The sequence below is a fragment of the Schistocerca gregaria genome, chromosome 1 (assembly GCF_023897955.1).
Source record: "Schistocerca gregaria isolate iqSchGreg1 chromosome 1, iqSchGreg1.2, whole genome shotgun sequence".
Taxonomy (NCBI): domain Eukaryota; kingdom Metazoa; phylum Arthropoda; class Insecta; order Orthoptera; family Acrididae; genus Schistocerca; species Schistocerca gregaria.
The window spans coordinates 285,646,382-285,661,842 of NC_064920.1; the positions used below are offsets into that span (position 1 = coordinate 285,646,382).

The 15,461-nt window shown below is 43.0% G+C and overlaps 1 protein-coding gene across 1 annotated transcript in view; it reads left to right on the plus strand.

Annotated features, from left to right (window-relative positions):
• The window catches only part of LOC126342753 (neural cell adhesion molecule 1-like), a 207,019-nt gene that overhangs the window by 85,686 nt on the left and 105,872 nt on the right, over positions 1 to 15,461 (plus strand). The window contains exon 7 of the mRNA XM_050001886.1: positions 9,098 to 9,400. Within this exon, the coding sequence (XP_049857843.1) occupies positions 9,098 to 9,400 (303 nt within the window). The remainder of the gene's footprint in view (positions 1 to 9,097; positions 9,401 to 15,461) is intronic.

Consider the following 15,461-nt stretch of genomic DNA (forward strand, 5'->3'; position numbering starts at 1 on the left):
GGCTTTCTTGTAACAAGAGTATAGGATAGCGTCAACAGAACTAGAAAATTGTATAAGGAAAATGGGTATAGTTACAAATAGGACGGTAGGGCAGAATGTGAGTTACTGCAAACAGTTCAGTGGTAAGGTTGTTCCGATCAGCAGAGAAAGACCCGTCGCAAATAGATGATAAAGAGAAACAGAAAGTATTATGATGAGTGTAGTAGAAGAAAGGGTTACAGGAGAATACTGGCTTAATAAAACAATGGGCTCGGAGAAGGACTAATTGAGTTCTGCAATAAATTTCAGCTGGTATTATCAAATGTGCAGTTCAAGAACCACTAGAGGAAGAGATATAACTGGAAAAGGCCAGGAGATGCAGGAGGATTCCAGTAACATTACATCACAGGTTAAGCAGAGATTCCAAAATCAGATATTAAATTATAAGGTGCATACCAGTGGCAGATATAAACTCAAATTACAAGTTAGCAATGATGACGAGTAGGCTGAAGCTTAAGAAGCTAGTCAAGAAGAAACAATGAGAGAATAAATGGGATACGAAAATATTCTGGAATGATACTGCGAAAATGAATAGTTCAGCATGCATCTTAAAAAGCGCAGTTACAAAAACCGGAAAGAAAACCATAGGCACAAAGAATGTAACTGAGAAGAACCATGAGCAACAGAAGAAGTATTTCAGTTCATTGAAGGAAGGATAAAAACGTCCAGGGAAATTCAGGAATGCGGGAATACAAGTCTCTTATGAATGAAACAAATATGACTTGTAGAGAAGCTAAGGCGAAATGGCTACGTGGAAACCTGAAGAAATCGATAAAGAAATCACTGTCGGAACGACTGACTCAGCATACAGAAAAGTCAAAACAATCTCTGCTGAAATTAAAAGCAAAGGCAGGAACACAAGAACGGCAACGGTAATTTCACTGTTAAGATGGAAAGAGTACATTGAAGGCTTCATGAGGCAAAGGAGTTGTCTAATGATGTGATAGAACAGACATGAGTTGACAGCAAAGAGGTAGGGGATCCTGTAAAGGAAGCGGAAGTGACAAGAGCTTTGGATGACAAAAAATCTAATAAGGCAGAAAGGACGCATAACGGCACATCGGAATTTCTAAAACATTTTGGGGAAGTCGCAGCAAAACGATTATTCAGATAGCTGTATAGAACTTACTAAAATGGCGACGAACCATCCGACTTTCGGGGAAACACCATCCACACAAATCCGAAAATGAATCGCGAGTTTTATCGCATAATTAGCTTAAGAGCTTATGAATCCAAGTTTCTGACAAGAATCATATACAGACGAATAGAAAAGAAAACTGAGGATCTGTTAGACTACGATCAGTATGGCTTTAGCAAAGGTAGAGGCACCAGCGAGGCAATACTGACGTTGTAGTTAATAATGGACGCAGCACGTTAGTTGGATTTGTCGACAATGTAAAATATAGCGAGGTGTTTGAAATTCTGACAAAAATTGGAATAAGCCATAGGGAAAAACAGGTAATATTCAATATGTGTAATATGTATAACAGCAAACAATAAGACTGATAGATCAAGAATGAGATATTCAGCTTAAGAATGGTATAAGGCTTTCATGTAGTCTCTCGCCCGTACTGTTCAATCTATGCATTGAAGAAGCAATATTGGAAATTAAAAAAAAAGGTTCAAGAGTTAAAGTAAGATTCCAGGAGAAAGGATATCAGTTATCAGATTTTCAGATGACAATAGTATTCTGAGTGAACATGAAGAACTGTATATGATAAATTGAACAAAAAGTCTAATGAGTATAGAAGGAGACTAAGACTAAATAGAAAAAAAGGCGGAAGTAATGAGAAATAGTTGAAATGGGAAGAGCGATAAACTTAACTTAGAAATTGGTGATGAGAAGTGTCTAGGAATTCTGCTTCCTAGGTAGTAATAGAACTCATGATAGTCGAAGCAAGGATATAAAAAGCAGACTAGTACAAGCATTCGTAGCTAGCAAAAGTCTGCTAGTATCAATCACAGGCATTAATTGTAGGAAAAAATTTCTCCGAATGTACGTTTGTACCGCAGCATTGCATGGTAGTGGACGGTGCGAAAACCAGGACAGTAGAGAATGGAATCAGTTGAGACGTGGTGCTAGAGACGAATGTTGAAAATTAGGAAAAGGAAAAATGAATATGTGGAATACACCGACAAGAAGAAGGGACAGTTCGATAAACATCTGTTAAGACATCATAAATTATACTTCATGGTACTAGAGGGAGCTGTAGAGGGTAAAAACTGTAGAGCAAGACAGAGACTGGAATACACCCAGGAAATAATTGAGGACATAGGTTGCAAATGCTACTATGAGATGAAAAAGTTGTCCAGGAGAGTTTATAGCTGACGTGGGGGGGGGGGGGGGGGGGTAGGAGAGGGGGTGTGCATCAATCTAGTCGGGAAAGACGATGACTTAAAGTAAATAAATACAAATAAATTAAATATAAATTAAGAAAACACTAAAAATGTGACCCAATAAATCTGAGGAACGTACAGAGTTAAATTAAGCACAGAGCCTGTATCGATGTAGCAGAGCATCCCGCGTTCGATGAGATAGGTGCTCTGTATACGTGTGTCCACAGTAGCTAACAGTGTAAGTCCTGGAGGGTGTAATGTACTTCGGTTTTCAAATAGTCCCAGAGGAAGAAGTCTCACCTCCTGAAGTTAAGACATAAACAGGTCCGCTCTGGTCGATCCTCCAATTTCAGAAATTAGGGAGTCATACTTCACGTACGTGGTCTGTGAAATGCGACAGGTCTTCACGTTGCTCTAACAACACCCACCCTCTCGTACTTAGCGGTTCGTTGTCTAATAATTTTGGCTCGTATTCTTGCTCGAACAGTCTGCAGATTAGCCATATGAGTCGATGAGACAACATTTAGGGCTCAAGCAAGAGGTACCTAATCTCGCCTAATGGCTGTGTGTAGGATCACATCTGTCCGTACACGTGTGTTAAGACAATTGTCTTCTCACCTAAACTGAATCTCCTACTTAAACAGAAGAACTTCAGAAAACTGAGGGTCTTCATTATCCTGTTGCAGAAACCAGTGACAAGCTTAAGCTCAGGCAGATAGTCATCTATTACCAGAGTTTATACTATGCTAAGACCGCAAGGGTGAAATGTACTGTAGGTTACTGATAACAGTCAACGGGAGAGTTCACAACAACTGCATACCTTGACATACGAGTGAATGCGAAAGGATATAATAAATTGGTTCTTGACACTTGCTTGGTTATGAAAATATGCTGCCAGACAGAAGGAGTGAAGCACCCAGAAGAGGAAGACGAAACTCCCCATGGGGTGAGAGGGTACATAATGTTATTTCCGTGATTGAGTAATCGACTGAAATTTTGAAAGAACTGGACAGAACGGAGCAACATTAATTACACTACACTTCCTCTGGTCTGGATGTATGCACCAATTCCGTAGTGAAAGTTGCCATAAACAGACTGTAACCTCTTCTGATGCAACCTGGTGCACGGCTGTTGTTACTAATCGTCGATATCCTGAATGCTAACACCAGGACGGAGCTGACATCCGAGTTCGTCCCACGCGTATTCTCTTGATATAGGGATGATGCTAGTCATAGAAGTACAAGAGAAAACATCCAGACTGTTCGTAGAGAAAAGTGTAGTTTCTGGATGAGCCTTTTCCTGTTGAGAAACCGTACCACTATGCTGTCGGATGAGGGGTTATGCATCAGGAGGTACGATGTCAGTGACGTACTGTTGTGATACAGAGTTTCATCAACTATTACTAGCCATGACATGAAGTCATAACCAAAGCCTCCCCACCCCCCACCCACCCAGATGCCAATAATAACACCACTGTGTCGCTAACAAACCTTGGAAGAAAGGAACGTCTTCCCAGATCGCCGCCATACTCGCCGACGGTAGTCCTCCGATGTAGCGTAGAACCGCGATTCAGTGCGACAGCATTTATCAGCGGTCATTACTTCACAGTCATGGGACCAGTCCAAACACAGCCGCTTATGTTGTCGTGGTAACGGCAGCCTCCGCACGTGTCCATAATTCGTAGTCAGGCAGCTTGTTGTCGCCAAGTAACTGTGGGCTATTGCACAGAACGTTGCAGGGAGTTCATTGTATGTTCTTCGATGGCAGGTGCAGATGCGAAACTGCTACGCCTCGCGAGATACCCGAGCACTTCATACAAGACTATTTTCAATGCTACGTATGTAACTCCACGCTAACTGGCCACTTGGTATTCAAAGATATTTGATATTGCTGCTTTTCGGGCAGTGCCCATCCTTAGTACGTCAAATAGAACTGCCTGCATACACAGTATGGAGTAGCACAAGTCCATCCTAACCATCAGTGGTGTTCTCAAGTCTAAGCGCTGATGGTGACGGCGGAAGCATATGACTCCATACTTTGTACAACGGTTTCTCTGTCTGACGTTCTGAAGATCGGCAGCACACAGAAAATTGTATGTTAAGAAGGGGCCTAATCAGTGTATCCTCAGTGGGTCTCATGGACCTTTCTATCGATTATGCCTAGGGATATGGAAGGAAAATCAAGGATTACAATGTATTAGTGATTTATTTGAGTAATGCCATATGAAAAATGATAGAAATTTAGAACTTACTATATACAGTTCACAGTAATCAAGAAGTGCATTAGTGGCCAAAATGTTTATTATACCTAACTGTTAGCAGGTGTCTGAGTGGGATGATCATGTTCGTTTTCGATCGTTGTTATCGTACCACTGTTTCAAATACCAAGTACGCAGTGATACCAAAGGAAAAAGAGGACACTCAGTGAAGTCAAGCACACCACAGGGGCAAACCGACTACTCGATGGTTACCTAATTTCACAAATTTACCAAGTTTTGTAGCCTATCCTGCTTCTAACATGTTGCATAAGGCACCCACTGACTCTCTTCAAAGTCAGGATCACGAATATAGTGGACTCTACAGAGTACGTCAAGTCTTCCGCTCTCTCCAGTGTATCAAGCATAAGTGCTCCTCTCTCTCCAGATTGCACAGCTTAAGTATCCAGAACCCCACTCTACTCTTTCTGACGCCGGTTTACTACATGTCTAAGGTTTTTCGGCGAATCGCTAGATTTACTGCCAACACTGATCAATGATACAGTGAAGTGCCAATTAAACTTGTACAGGCATGGGTATTCAAATACAGAGATATGTACAGGCTGAATAAGTCACTGCCGACGGTAACGCCTGTATAAGACAATAAGTGTCTGGCGCTGTTGTTAGATCGGTTACTGCTGCTACAATGCCAGGTTATCAAGATTTCAGTGAGTTTGAACGTGGTGTTATAATGAATGGGTGCACGAGCGATGGGACGCAGCATATCCCAGGGAGCGATAAAGTGGGGAATTTCCCGTGCGTCCTGTCACGAGTGTACTGTGAATATCAGGAATCCACTAAAACATCAAACCTCCGACATGGCTGCGGCCGGCGAAAGATCCTGCAAGAACGGGACCACCGACGACTGAAGAGAATCGTTCAACGTGACGGATATTGCTGCAGATTTCAATGCTCGACCATCAGTAAGTATCAGCGTACCAACCGTTAAAAGAAAAATGATAGATATGGGTTTTGGGAGGCGAAGGCCCACTTGTTGCGCTTGATGACTCAACGACACAAAGCCTCACGCCTCGTCTGTGACCTTCAACATCGGCATTGGACTTTGACGACTGGAAACATGTTGCCTGGTCGGACGAGTCTCGTTTAAAATTGTATCGAGCGATGGACGTGCACTGGTATGGAGAGAACCTAACGAATCCATAGACCCTGTATATCAGCAGTGGACTGTTCAAGGTAGTGGAGGCTCTATTATGGTATGTAGCGTGTCCTATTGGAGTGATATTGGACCCCAGATGGTATAGCCACGACTCTGGCAGGTTGCACGTAGGTACGCATCCTAGCTGATCATGTCCATCCATTCATGTCCATGTCGATTGGGCAGTTCCAGCAGGAAAATGCGACACCGCACACGTCTAGATTTTAAACACTTCTTCTGCCCACCAACTCCCCAGATATGAACATTATTGAGCATATCTGGAATGCCTTGCAATGTGCTGTTCAGGAGACATCTCCACCCCGTTGTACTCTTATGGATGTATTGACAGCTCTGCAGGGTTAAGCTGTCAGCTCCCTCCAGCACTCCGTGCATGTCACGTCGCGGCACTTCTGCATGCTTGTGGGGGCCTTACACGGTGTTAGGCAGGTGCAGCAGTCTCCTTTGCTCTTCAGCGTATATTTTAGTAACATTTACAAATATATCTCCAGAAGCACCATGAGACCATTCCTCCAGTCATTTGATTTACCACGGCCTGACGGTAAAACGTCAGACTAATAAGCTTTGCCAAAGGACATCGACAAATAAGTGCTAGTACATTTCCCGCTGGAGCGTTTACACCACCATGAGAAAACAAATAGGAAAAAAATCATGCTTTTCTTGGCATTGGCTTGTAAGGTTATCAGCCAAGCAATAATACTTCAAGCTAGAAAGGCTGCTTCCGACCGGAACATATACTAATGCAAACACACAGGTGCGTGTAGTGGCTCTGATAAGTCTCTCAACTCACGGAAAAGTCATACTCGTCGCTATGTGGACGCTGGCTACAGATGGGGGAGAACAGTGGAGGAAGGGTCATGATGTTTAAATTACCGGCACAGCCTCGGTGTTCTGTCCCACCACATGGCACCTTGCTGACGGCAGTACGACCATCCGCGATCTGGTGACAATAGTCCCTCCTTTCCGTTCTCTCTGTGATACTGGTGTACTGTCCGGTCGGGACATAAGCCATCCCCGTGTCCGCAGGTGCGGTTAGTTTTCCCCTTCGAGTGCCCGCCCGCCTAGAATGGCCTCTTGTGCGTCTAAACACACAGCTACTTCTGCATGTTAGAAATCTAATCAGATGGTTTAAGTATAGTTAGAAGTGACATTGGAATCAGTGTCGCACTTGTCATTTAAATTCCAAGTTCGATTACAGAGTCTAGTAATCATTAATACATTAACTCGTGCCATCTCTGCCATGCGGGATTAGCGGAGCGGTCTAGGGCGCTGCAATCAATGGACTGTGCGGCTGGTCCCGGTGGAGGTTCGAGTCCTCCCTCGGGCATGGGTGTGTGTGTGTTTGTCCTTAGGATAATTTAGGTTAAGTAGTGTGTAAGCTTAGGGACTAATGACCTTAGCAGTTTAGTCCCATAAGATTTCACACACACTTGATTTGAACATGCCATCTCATACATGACTGATAAACAGGGTGTTACAAAAGGTATGGCTAAACTTTCAGGAAACATTCCTCACACACAAATAAAGAAAAATTGTTACTTGGACGTGTGTCCGGAAACGCTTAATTTCCATGTTAGAGCTCATTTCAGTTTCGTCAGTATGTACTGTACTTGCTCGATTCACCGTCAGTTGGCCCAATTGAAGGAAGGTAATGTTGACTTCGGTGGGTGCTTGTGTTGACGTGCGACTCATTGCTCTACAGTACTAGCATCAAGCACATCAGTACGTAGCATCAACAGGTTAGTGTTCATCACGAACGTGGTTTTGCGGTCAGTGCAATGTTTACAAATGCTGAGTTGGCAGATGCCCATTTGATTTTTGAATTAGCACGAGCAATAGCCGTGACGCGGTACGTTTGTATCGAGACAAATTTCCAGAATGAAGGTGTCCCTACAGGAAGACGATCGAAGCAATTGTTTGGCGCTTAGAGAGCACGGAATATTCCAGCCTATGACTCGCGACTGGGGAAGACCTAGAACGACAAGGACACCTGGAATGGACGAGGCAATTCTTCGTGCAGTTGACGATAACCCTAATTGTCAGCGTCAGAGAATTTGCTGCTGTACAAGGGAACGTTGACGACGTCACTGTATGGAAAGTGCTACGGGAGAACCAGTTTCTTTCCGTATCATGTACAGCGTGTGCAGCACTATCAGTAGCTGATTGGCCTCCACGCGTACACTTCTGCGAATGGTTCATCCAACAATGTGTCAATCCTCATTTCAGTGCAAATGTTCTCTTTACGGATGAGGCTTCATTCCAACGTTATCAAATTGTAAATTTTCACAATCAACATGTGTGGGCTGACTAGAATCCGCACGCAATTGTGCAAACACGTCATAAACACAGATTTTCTGTGAACGGTTGGGCAGGCATTGTTGGTGATGTCTTGATTGGGCCCCATGTTCTTCCACCTTCGCTCAATAGAGCACGTTATCATGATTTCATACGGGATACTCTACCTGTGCTGCTAGAACATGTGCCTTTACAAGTACGACACAACATGTGGTTCATGCACCATGGAGCTCCTGCACATTACAGTCGTAGTGCTCGTACACTTCTCAATAACAGATTCGGTGACCGATGGATTGGTAGAGGCAGACCAATTCCATGGCCTCAACGCTCTCCTGACCTCAACCCTCTTGACTTTAATTTATGGGGGAATTTTAAAGCTCTTGTCTACGCAACCCCGGTACCAAATGTAGTGACTCTTCGTGCTCGTATTGTGGACGGCTGTGATACAAAACGCCATTCTCCAGGGCTGCATCAGCGCATCAGGGATTCCATACGACGGAGGGTGGATTCATGTTTGCTCGTTAACGGAGGACATATTGAACATTTCCTGTAACAAAGTGTTTGAAGTTACAATGGTACTTTCTGTTGCTGTGTGTTTCCATTCCATGATTAATGTGATTTGAAGAGAAGTAATAAAATGAGCTCTAACATGGAAAGTAAGCGTTTCCGGACACATGTCCACATAACATAGTTTCTTTCTTTGTGTGTGAGGAATGTTTCCTGAAAGTTTGGGCGTACCTTTTTGTAACACCCTGTATAGTTAACTGGTAGGTCTAACCATCTCCCACTATTTATTTGCACGTTGACATGTCACGTCCGGCTGTGTATGTTTGTTGTTTGGTCTGCAGTAATACGGTTTTGGGCACTGAACTATTGAACAGTCTGTACATCAATGTGGCTTTGTTGCTGACGTCATTACACTCGGCAGCAACATTAGCTGGGTGAGTGCACACGAGCCGCTATAGGCTACAGGCTGCGCGTGCTGGTTTTGGCCGCAGTCGCGCCGGAGTGCCGGCCGGGCCAGCAGCTGGTGTGGGGCGCGGCGCGGCGCGAGGTGCTGCAGGTGCCGTGCGAGGTGGAGGCGCGCCCGCCGGCCCGCCTCTTCCGCTGGGCCTTCAACAGCAGCGCCGCCGCCTCCGAGACGCGCCCGCTGGACGCCGGCGTGACGGCCGCGGCGCCGGGCCGCTCGGTGCTGCAGTACCAGCCCATGGGCGAGCGCGACTACGGCACGCTGCTCTGCTGGGGCCGCAACGAGCTGGGCGCACAGGCCGTGCCCTGCGTCTTCCACATCGTGCCCGCCGGTGAGTCCACGTCTACCTAATATTCCCGGAGCCACTGTGCAGTGCCTGGCAGAGACTACTTTGTTTTGTGGCCTATTCCATTAGATTCTAGAGCGACGAAAATGGTCGACAATCTGCGTCGGTAGAGCCCCAAAGCAGAGGATCTCTTAAATGGCCATCACTTTACTTGCAGAAAAGTTAAACGCACCATAGAGGCCATTATGACATTACTCTCGATAACTGTACTTCAACTTTAAAAAAATTAAGACTGAGGCACAACCTATGAAAGGCGAGAGTTATGAGGAATATCATATGATGATTGGAGCAAGGAAGATATAAAAAGCAAACTAGAGTAAGCGATGGGTGCGGTTCTAGCCAAACGAAGTATGGTAGCACCAAACATCGGCATTAGTTTGAGGAAGAAATTTTGAGATCTTATGTTTCAAGCGTGGCATTGTATTGAAGTGAATTATTGATTATGGAAAAACCGCAAAAAGAGTATTGAAGCGTCTGAGATGCGGTTCTATAACAGGATTTAGAAATTAGGTTGACTGATAAGTAAGGGCGAAGTTATTCACAGAATCGACGAGGCGAGTAATATGGGAAACACCTTGACAAGAACAAGAGACAGGATGGCAGGATATGCCCTAAGGCATGAGATAATAGCCTCCATGCTTCTATAGAGAGACCTATAGAGGGTTAAAATTGTAGGGAAAGACGCAGAGTGGAATACATTCTACAAATAACTGAGTGCGTTTTGTGCAAATGTCGGTGTGAGATGAAAAAATGTCGAAGGTATAAGAAGCTATGGTGAGCCGCATCAAACCAGTCGGAAGGCTGATGACACAAAATGAAAAATGTTCATAAAATTTTACTTCTCTGCTTTTATAACAACGCTCTTTCGCGAGAGCTACGTCCTAAGAAATCAATTACAAATACAAAATCAAACAGGGGTAATGCATGAGTAGGTTTAATGATGAATAAAAAAATAGGAGTGCAGGTAAGCTCTTACAAACAGCGTAGTGAACGCATTATTGTGGCCAAGATAGACACGAAGCCCCCGCCTACAACAGTAGTACAGGTTTATATGCCAACTAGCTCTGCAGACGATGAAGAAATTGAAGAAATGTATGATGAAATAAAAGAAATTATTCAGATTGTAAAGGGAGACGAAAATTAAATAGTCATGGGTGACGGAAATTCGGCAGTAGGAAAAGGGAGAGAAGGAAACGTAGTAGGTGAATATGGATTGGGGGTAAGAAATGAAAGAGCAACACGCTTGGTAGAATTTTGCACAGAGCACAACTTAATCATAGCTAACACTTGGTTCAAGAATCATGAAAGAAGGTTGTATACATGGAATAAGACTGGAGATACTGACAGGTTTCAGATAGATTATATAATATTAAGACAGAGATTTAGGAACCAGGTTTTAAATTGTAAGACATTTCCAGGGACAGATGTGGATTCTGACCACAATCTATTGGTTATGACCTGTAGATTAAAATTGAAGAAACTGCAAAAAGGTAGGAATTTAAGGAGTTGAGACCTGGATAAATTGAAAGAACCAGAGGTTGTAAGGAGTTTCAGGGAGAGCATAAGGGAACAATTGACAGGAATGGGGAAAAGAAATACAGTAGAAGAAGAATGGGTGGCATTGACGAATGAAGTAGTGAAGGCAGCACAGGATCAAATAGATAAAAAGAAGAGGGCTAGTAGAAATCCTTGGGTGACAGAAGAAATACTGAATTTAGCTGATGAACGTAGAAAATACAAAAATGCAGTAAATGAAGCAGGCAAAAAGGAATACAAACGTCTCAAAAACGAGATCGACAGGAAGTGTAAAATGGCTAAGCAGGGATGGCAAGAGGACAAATGTAAGGATATAGAGGCTTATCTCACTAGGGGTAAGATAGGTATAGCCTACAGGAAAATTAAAGAGACCTTTGGAGAAAAGAGAACCACTTGTATGAATATCAAAACTCAGATGGAAACCCAGTTCTAACCAAAGAAGGGAAAGCAGATAGGTGGAAGGAGTATATACAAGGTCTATACAAGGGCGATGTACTTGAGGACAATATTATGGAAATGGAAGAGGTTGTAGATGAAGATGAAATTGCAGATATAATACTGCGTGAAGAGTTCGACAGAGCACTGAAAGGCCTGAGTCGAAGCAAGGCCCTGGGAGTAGACAACACTCCATTAGAACTACTGACAGCCTTGGGAGAGCCAGTCCTGACGACACTCTACCATCTGGTGAGCGAGATGTATGAAACAGGCGAAATACTCTCAGACTTCCAGAAGAATATAATAATTCCAATCCCAAAGAAAGCAGGTGTTAACAAATGTGAAAATTACCGAACTATCAATTTCATAAGTCACGGCTGCAAAACACTAACGCGGATTCTTTACAGACGAATGGCAAAACTAGTAGAAGCCGACTTCGGGGAAGTTCAGTTTGGATTCCGTAGAAATGTTGGAACACGTGAGGCAATACTGACCCTACGACTTATCTTAGAAGCTAGATTAACAAAGGGCAAACCTACGTTTCTAGCATTTGTAGACTTGGAGAAAGTTTTTGACAATGTTGACTGGGATACCCTCTTTCAAATTCTGAAGGTGGCAGGGGTAAAATACAGGGCGCGAAAGGCCATTTACAATTTGTACAGAATCAAGATGGCAGTTATAGGAGTCGAAGTACATGAAAGGGAAGCAGTGTTTGGGAAGGAAGTGAGATAGGGTTGTAGTCTCTCCCCGATGTTATTCAATCTGTATATTGAGCAAGCAGTGAAGGAAACAAGAGAAAAATTCGGAGTAGGTATTAAAATTCATGGAGAGGGAATGAAAACTTTGAGGTTCGCCAGTGACATTGTAATTCTGTCAGAAACAGCATGGGACTGGGAAGAGCAGTTGAATGGAATGGATAGTGCCTTGAAAGGAGGGTATAAGATGAACATCAACAAAAGCAAAATGAGGATAATGGAATGTTATCGAATTAAATCAGGTGATGCTGAGGGAATTAGATTAGGAAATGAGACACTTAAAGTAGTAAAGGAATTTTGCTGTTTGGGGAGCAAAATATGTGATAATGGTCGAAGTAGAGAGGATATAAAATGTAGACTGGCAATGGCAAAGAAAGAGTTTCTGAAGAAGAGAAATTTGTTAACATCGAGTATAGATTTAAATGTCAGGAAGTAATTTCTGGAAGTATTTGTATGGAGTGTAGCCATGTATGGAAGTAAAACATGGACGATAAATAGTTTGGACAAGAGCAGAATAGAAGCTTTCGAAATGTGGTGCTACAGAAGAATGCTGAAGATTAGATGGGTAGACCATATAACTAATGAGGAATTATTGAATAGGATTGGGGAAAAGAGAAGTTTGTGGCACAACTTGACTAGAAGAAGCGATCGGTTGGTAGGACATGTGTTGAGGCATCAAGGGATCACCAATTTAGTTTTGGAGGGCAGTGTGGAGGGTAAAAATCGTAGAGGAAGACCAAGAGATGAATACACTAACCGAATTCAGAAGGATGTAGGTTGCAGTAGGTACTGGGAGATGAAGAAGCTTGCACAGGATAGAGTGGCATGGAGAGCTGCATCAAACCAGTCTCAGGACTGAAGACCACAAGACAAACAATATGCCTCTGTACTAGCCCTAATCTCTCTTATCTTATCTTTTTGGTCTTTGCGTGAAATGTAAGTTGGCGACAGTAAAATTGTACTGCATTCAGCCTCAAATGCTGATTCTCTAAATTTACTGAGTAGCGATTCACGAAAAGAACGCTTCATTTCCTCTAGAGACACCCACACGCGTTCCTGAAGCATTACGGTAACACTCGCGTGATGATCAAACCTACCAGTAACAAATCTAGCAGCCCGCCTCTCAACTACTTCTATGTCCTCCCTCAATCCTACCTGTTAGGAATCCCAAACCATCGAGCAATACTCAAGAATAGGTCGTATTAGTGTTTTATAAGCGGTCTCCTTTACAGATGAACCACATCTTCCCAAAATTCTAGCAAAGAACCGAAGACGACTAGCCGCCTTCCCCACAACTGCCATTACATGCTTGTCCCACTTCACATCGCTCTGCAATGTTACGCCCAAATACTTAATCGACGTGACTGCGTCAAGCGCTACACCACTGATGCAGTATTCAAACATTACGGGATGCTTTTTCCAATTCATCTTCATTAATTTATATTTATCTATAATTAGAGTTACCTGCCAATCTTTTCACCAATCACGAATCCTGTCCAAGTCATCTAGTATTCTCGTACAGTCACTTGTCATGGTGTTTCCCATATTACTCACCTCGTCGATTCTGTGAATAACTCCGCCTTTCCTTATCAGTCCATGTAACTTATAACACCTGCTGTAGTACTACTTCGTAGTATTATTTTATTGCCTATTCGATTGGATACTAGAGCGACGGAAAATGGTCAACAATCTGCGTCTGTAGACCCCAAACCAGAGGGTCTGTTAAATGACAATCACATTGCTTTTAGGAAAGCTAAACGCACCATAGAGGCAATTATGACATTACTCTCGATAACGGTACATCGACTTTAAAAAAATTACGACTGAGGCAAAACCTAAGAAAGACGAGAGTTATGAGGAATATCATATGATGATTGATGCAAGAAAGATATAAAAAGCAAACTAGAGTAAGCGATGGGTGTAGTTCTAGCCAAACGAAGTATGCTAGAACCAAACATCAGCCTTAGTTTCGGGAAGAAATTTTGAGAAAGAATGTCTCAAGCGTAGCATTGTATGGAAGTGAATTATTGATTGTGGAAAAACCAGAAAAAAGGAGTACTGAAGCGTCTGAGATGTGGTGCTATAGCAGGATGTTATAAATTAGGTGGACTGCTAAGGAAGGGCGTGGTTATTCACAGAATCAACGAGGCGAGAACAAGAGACAGTATGGCACAATATGTCTTAAGGCATCAGATAACAGCTTCCATCTAGAGGGAGATATAGAGGATACAAATAGTAGGGAATGTCACACAGTGTAATACATTCTACAAATAACTGAGTACGTATTGTGCAAGTGTCGGTGTGAAACGAAAGATCGGCAAGGGAGAAGAAGTCATGGCGAGCCGCATCAAACCAGTCTGAAGGCTGATGACCCAAAATGAACAATAATAAAAAGTATACCAGCTTTTTCGCATGTTATTACAACGCGAGGCTGGCGATCGTTGCAGTATTATGGTGACACCATCTTCCTGTAATTCAATTTCTCTGTGTTTACACAATACTGTTTTGTGAGACCTACGTCCTATTTGCTCTAAAAGTACATATTTAAGTTTCCGAGTATTATGTTTCATTCAATGTATGTTGTCAGTCCTACTTGATAAGGACTCCACTATACAATTTTATAGAATCGTCAGCCTTTGAGTCTTGTATGAGATTAGCTTTACAGAAGCACTTCACTTTTTCTGATCCCTTCTAACATGTATAACTTACATTCACCTTTCGTAACATTCTACGTGATCCTACCACTGCATATCGTTTCGTAGTATTGCGACTAAATTCTTACACACTCTCATGTCCTGATGTTTTTCACAGTTATTGTGTAATTGGAGATTATCGTTTTCGTCTGTTTGTTCCTTGTGGGCATGATGTTACCCTGATCCACTCATTTTATCGACCATTCAGTTCATCAAACAGCAGATGAAGCATGCGAAAGGGAAATGGAAAACCTAAAAATGAGATTGACAAAAAGTCCAAAACGGCTAAGCAGGAGACTCAAGAGGACAAAAGTAACTATAGAAACATACACTCCTGGAAATTGAAATACGAACACCGTGAATTCATTGTCCCAGGAAGGGGAAACTTTATTCACACATTCCTGGGGTCAGATACATCACATGATCACACTGACAGAACCACAGGCACATAGACACAGGCAACAGAGCATTCACAATGTCGGCACTAGTACAGTGTATATCCACCTTTCGCAGCAATGCAGGCTGCTATTCTCCCATGGCGACGATCGTAGAGATGCTGGATGTAGTCCTGTGGAACGGCTTGCCATGCCATTTCCACCTGGCGCCTCAGTTGGACCAGCGTTCGTG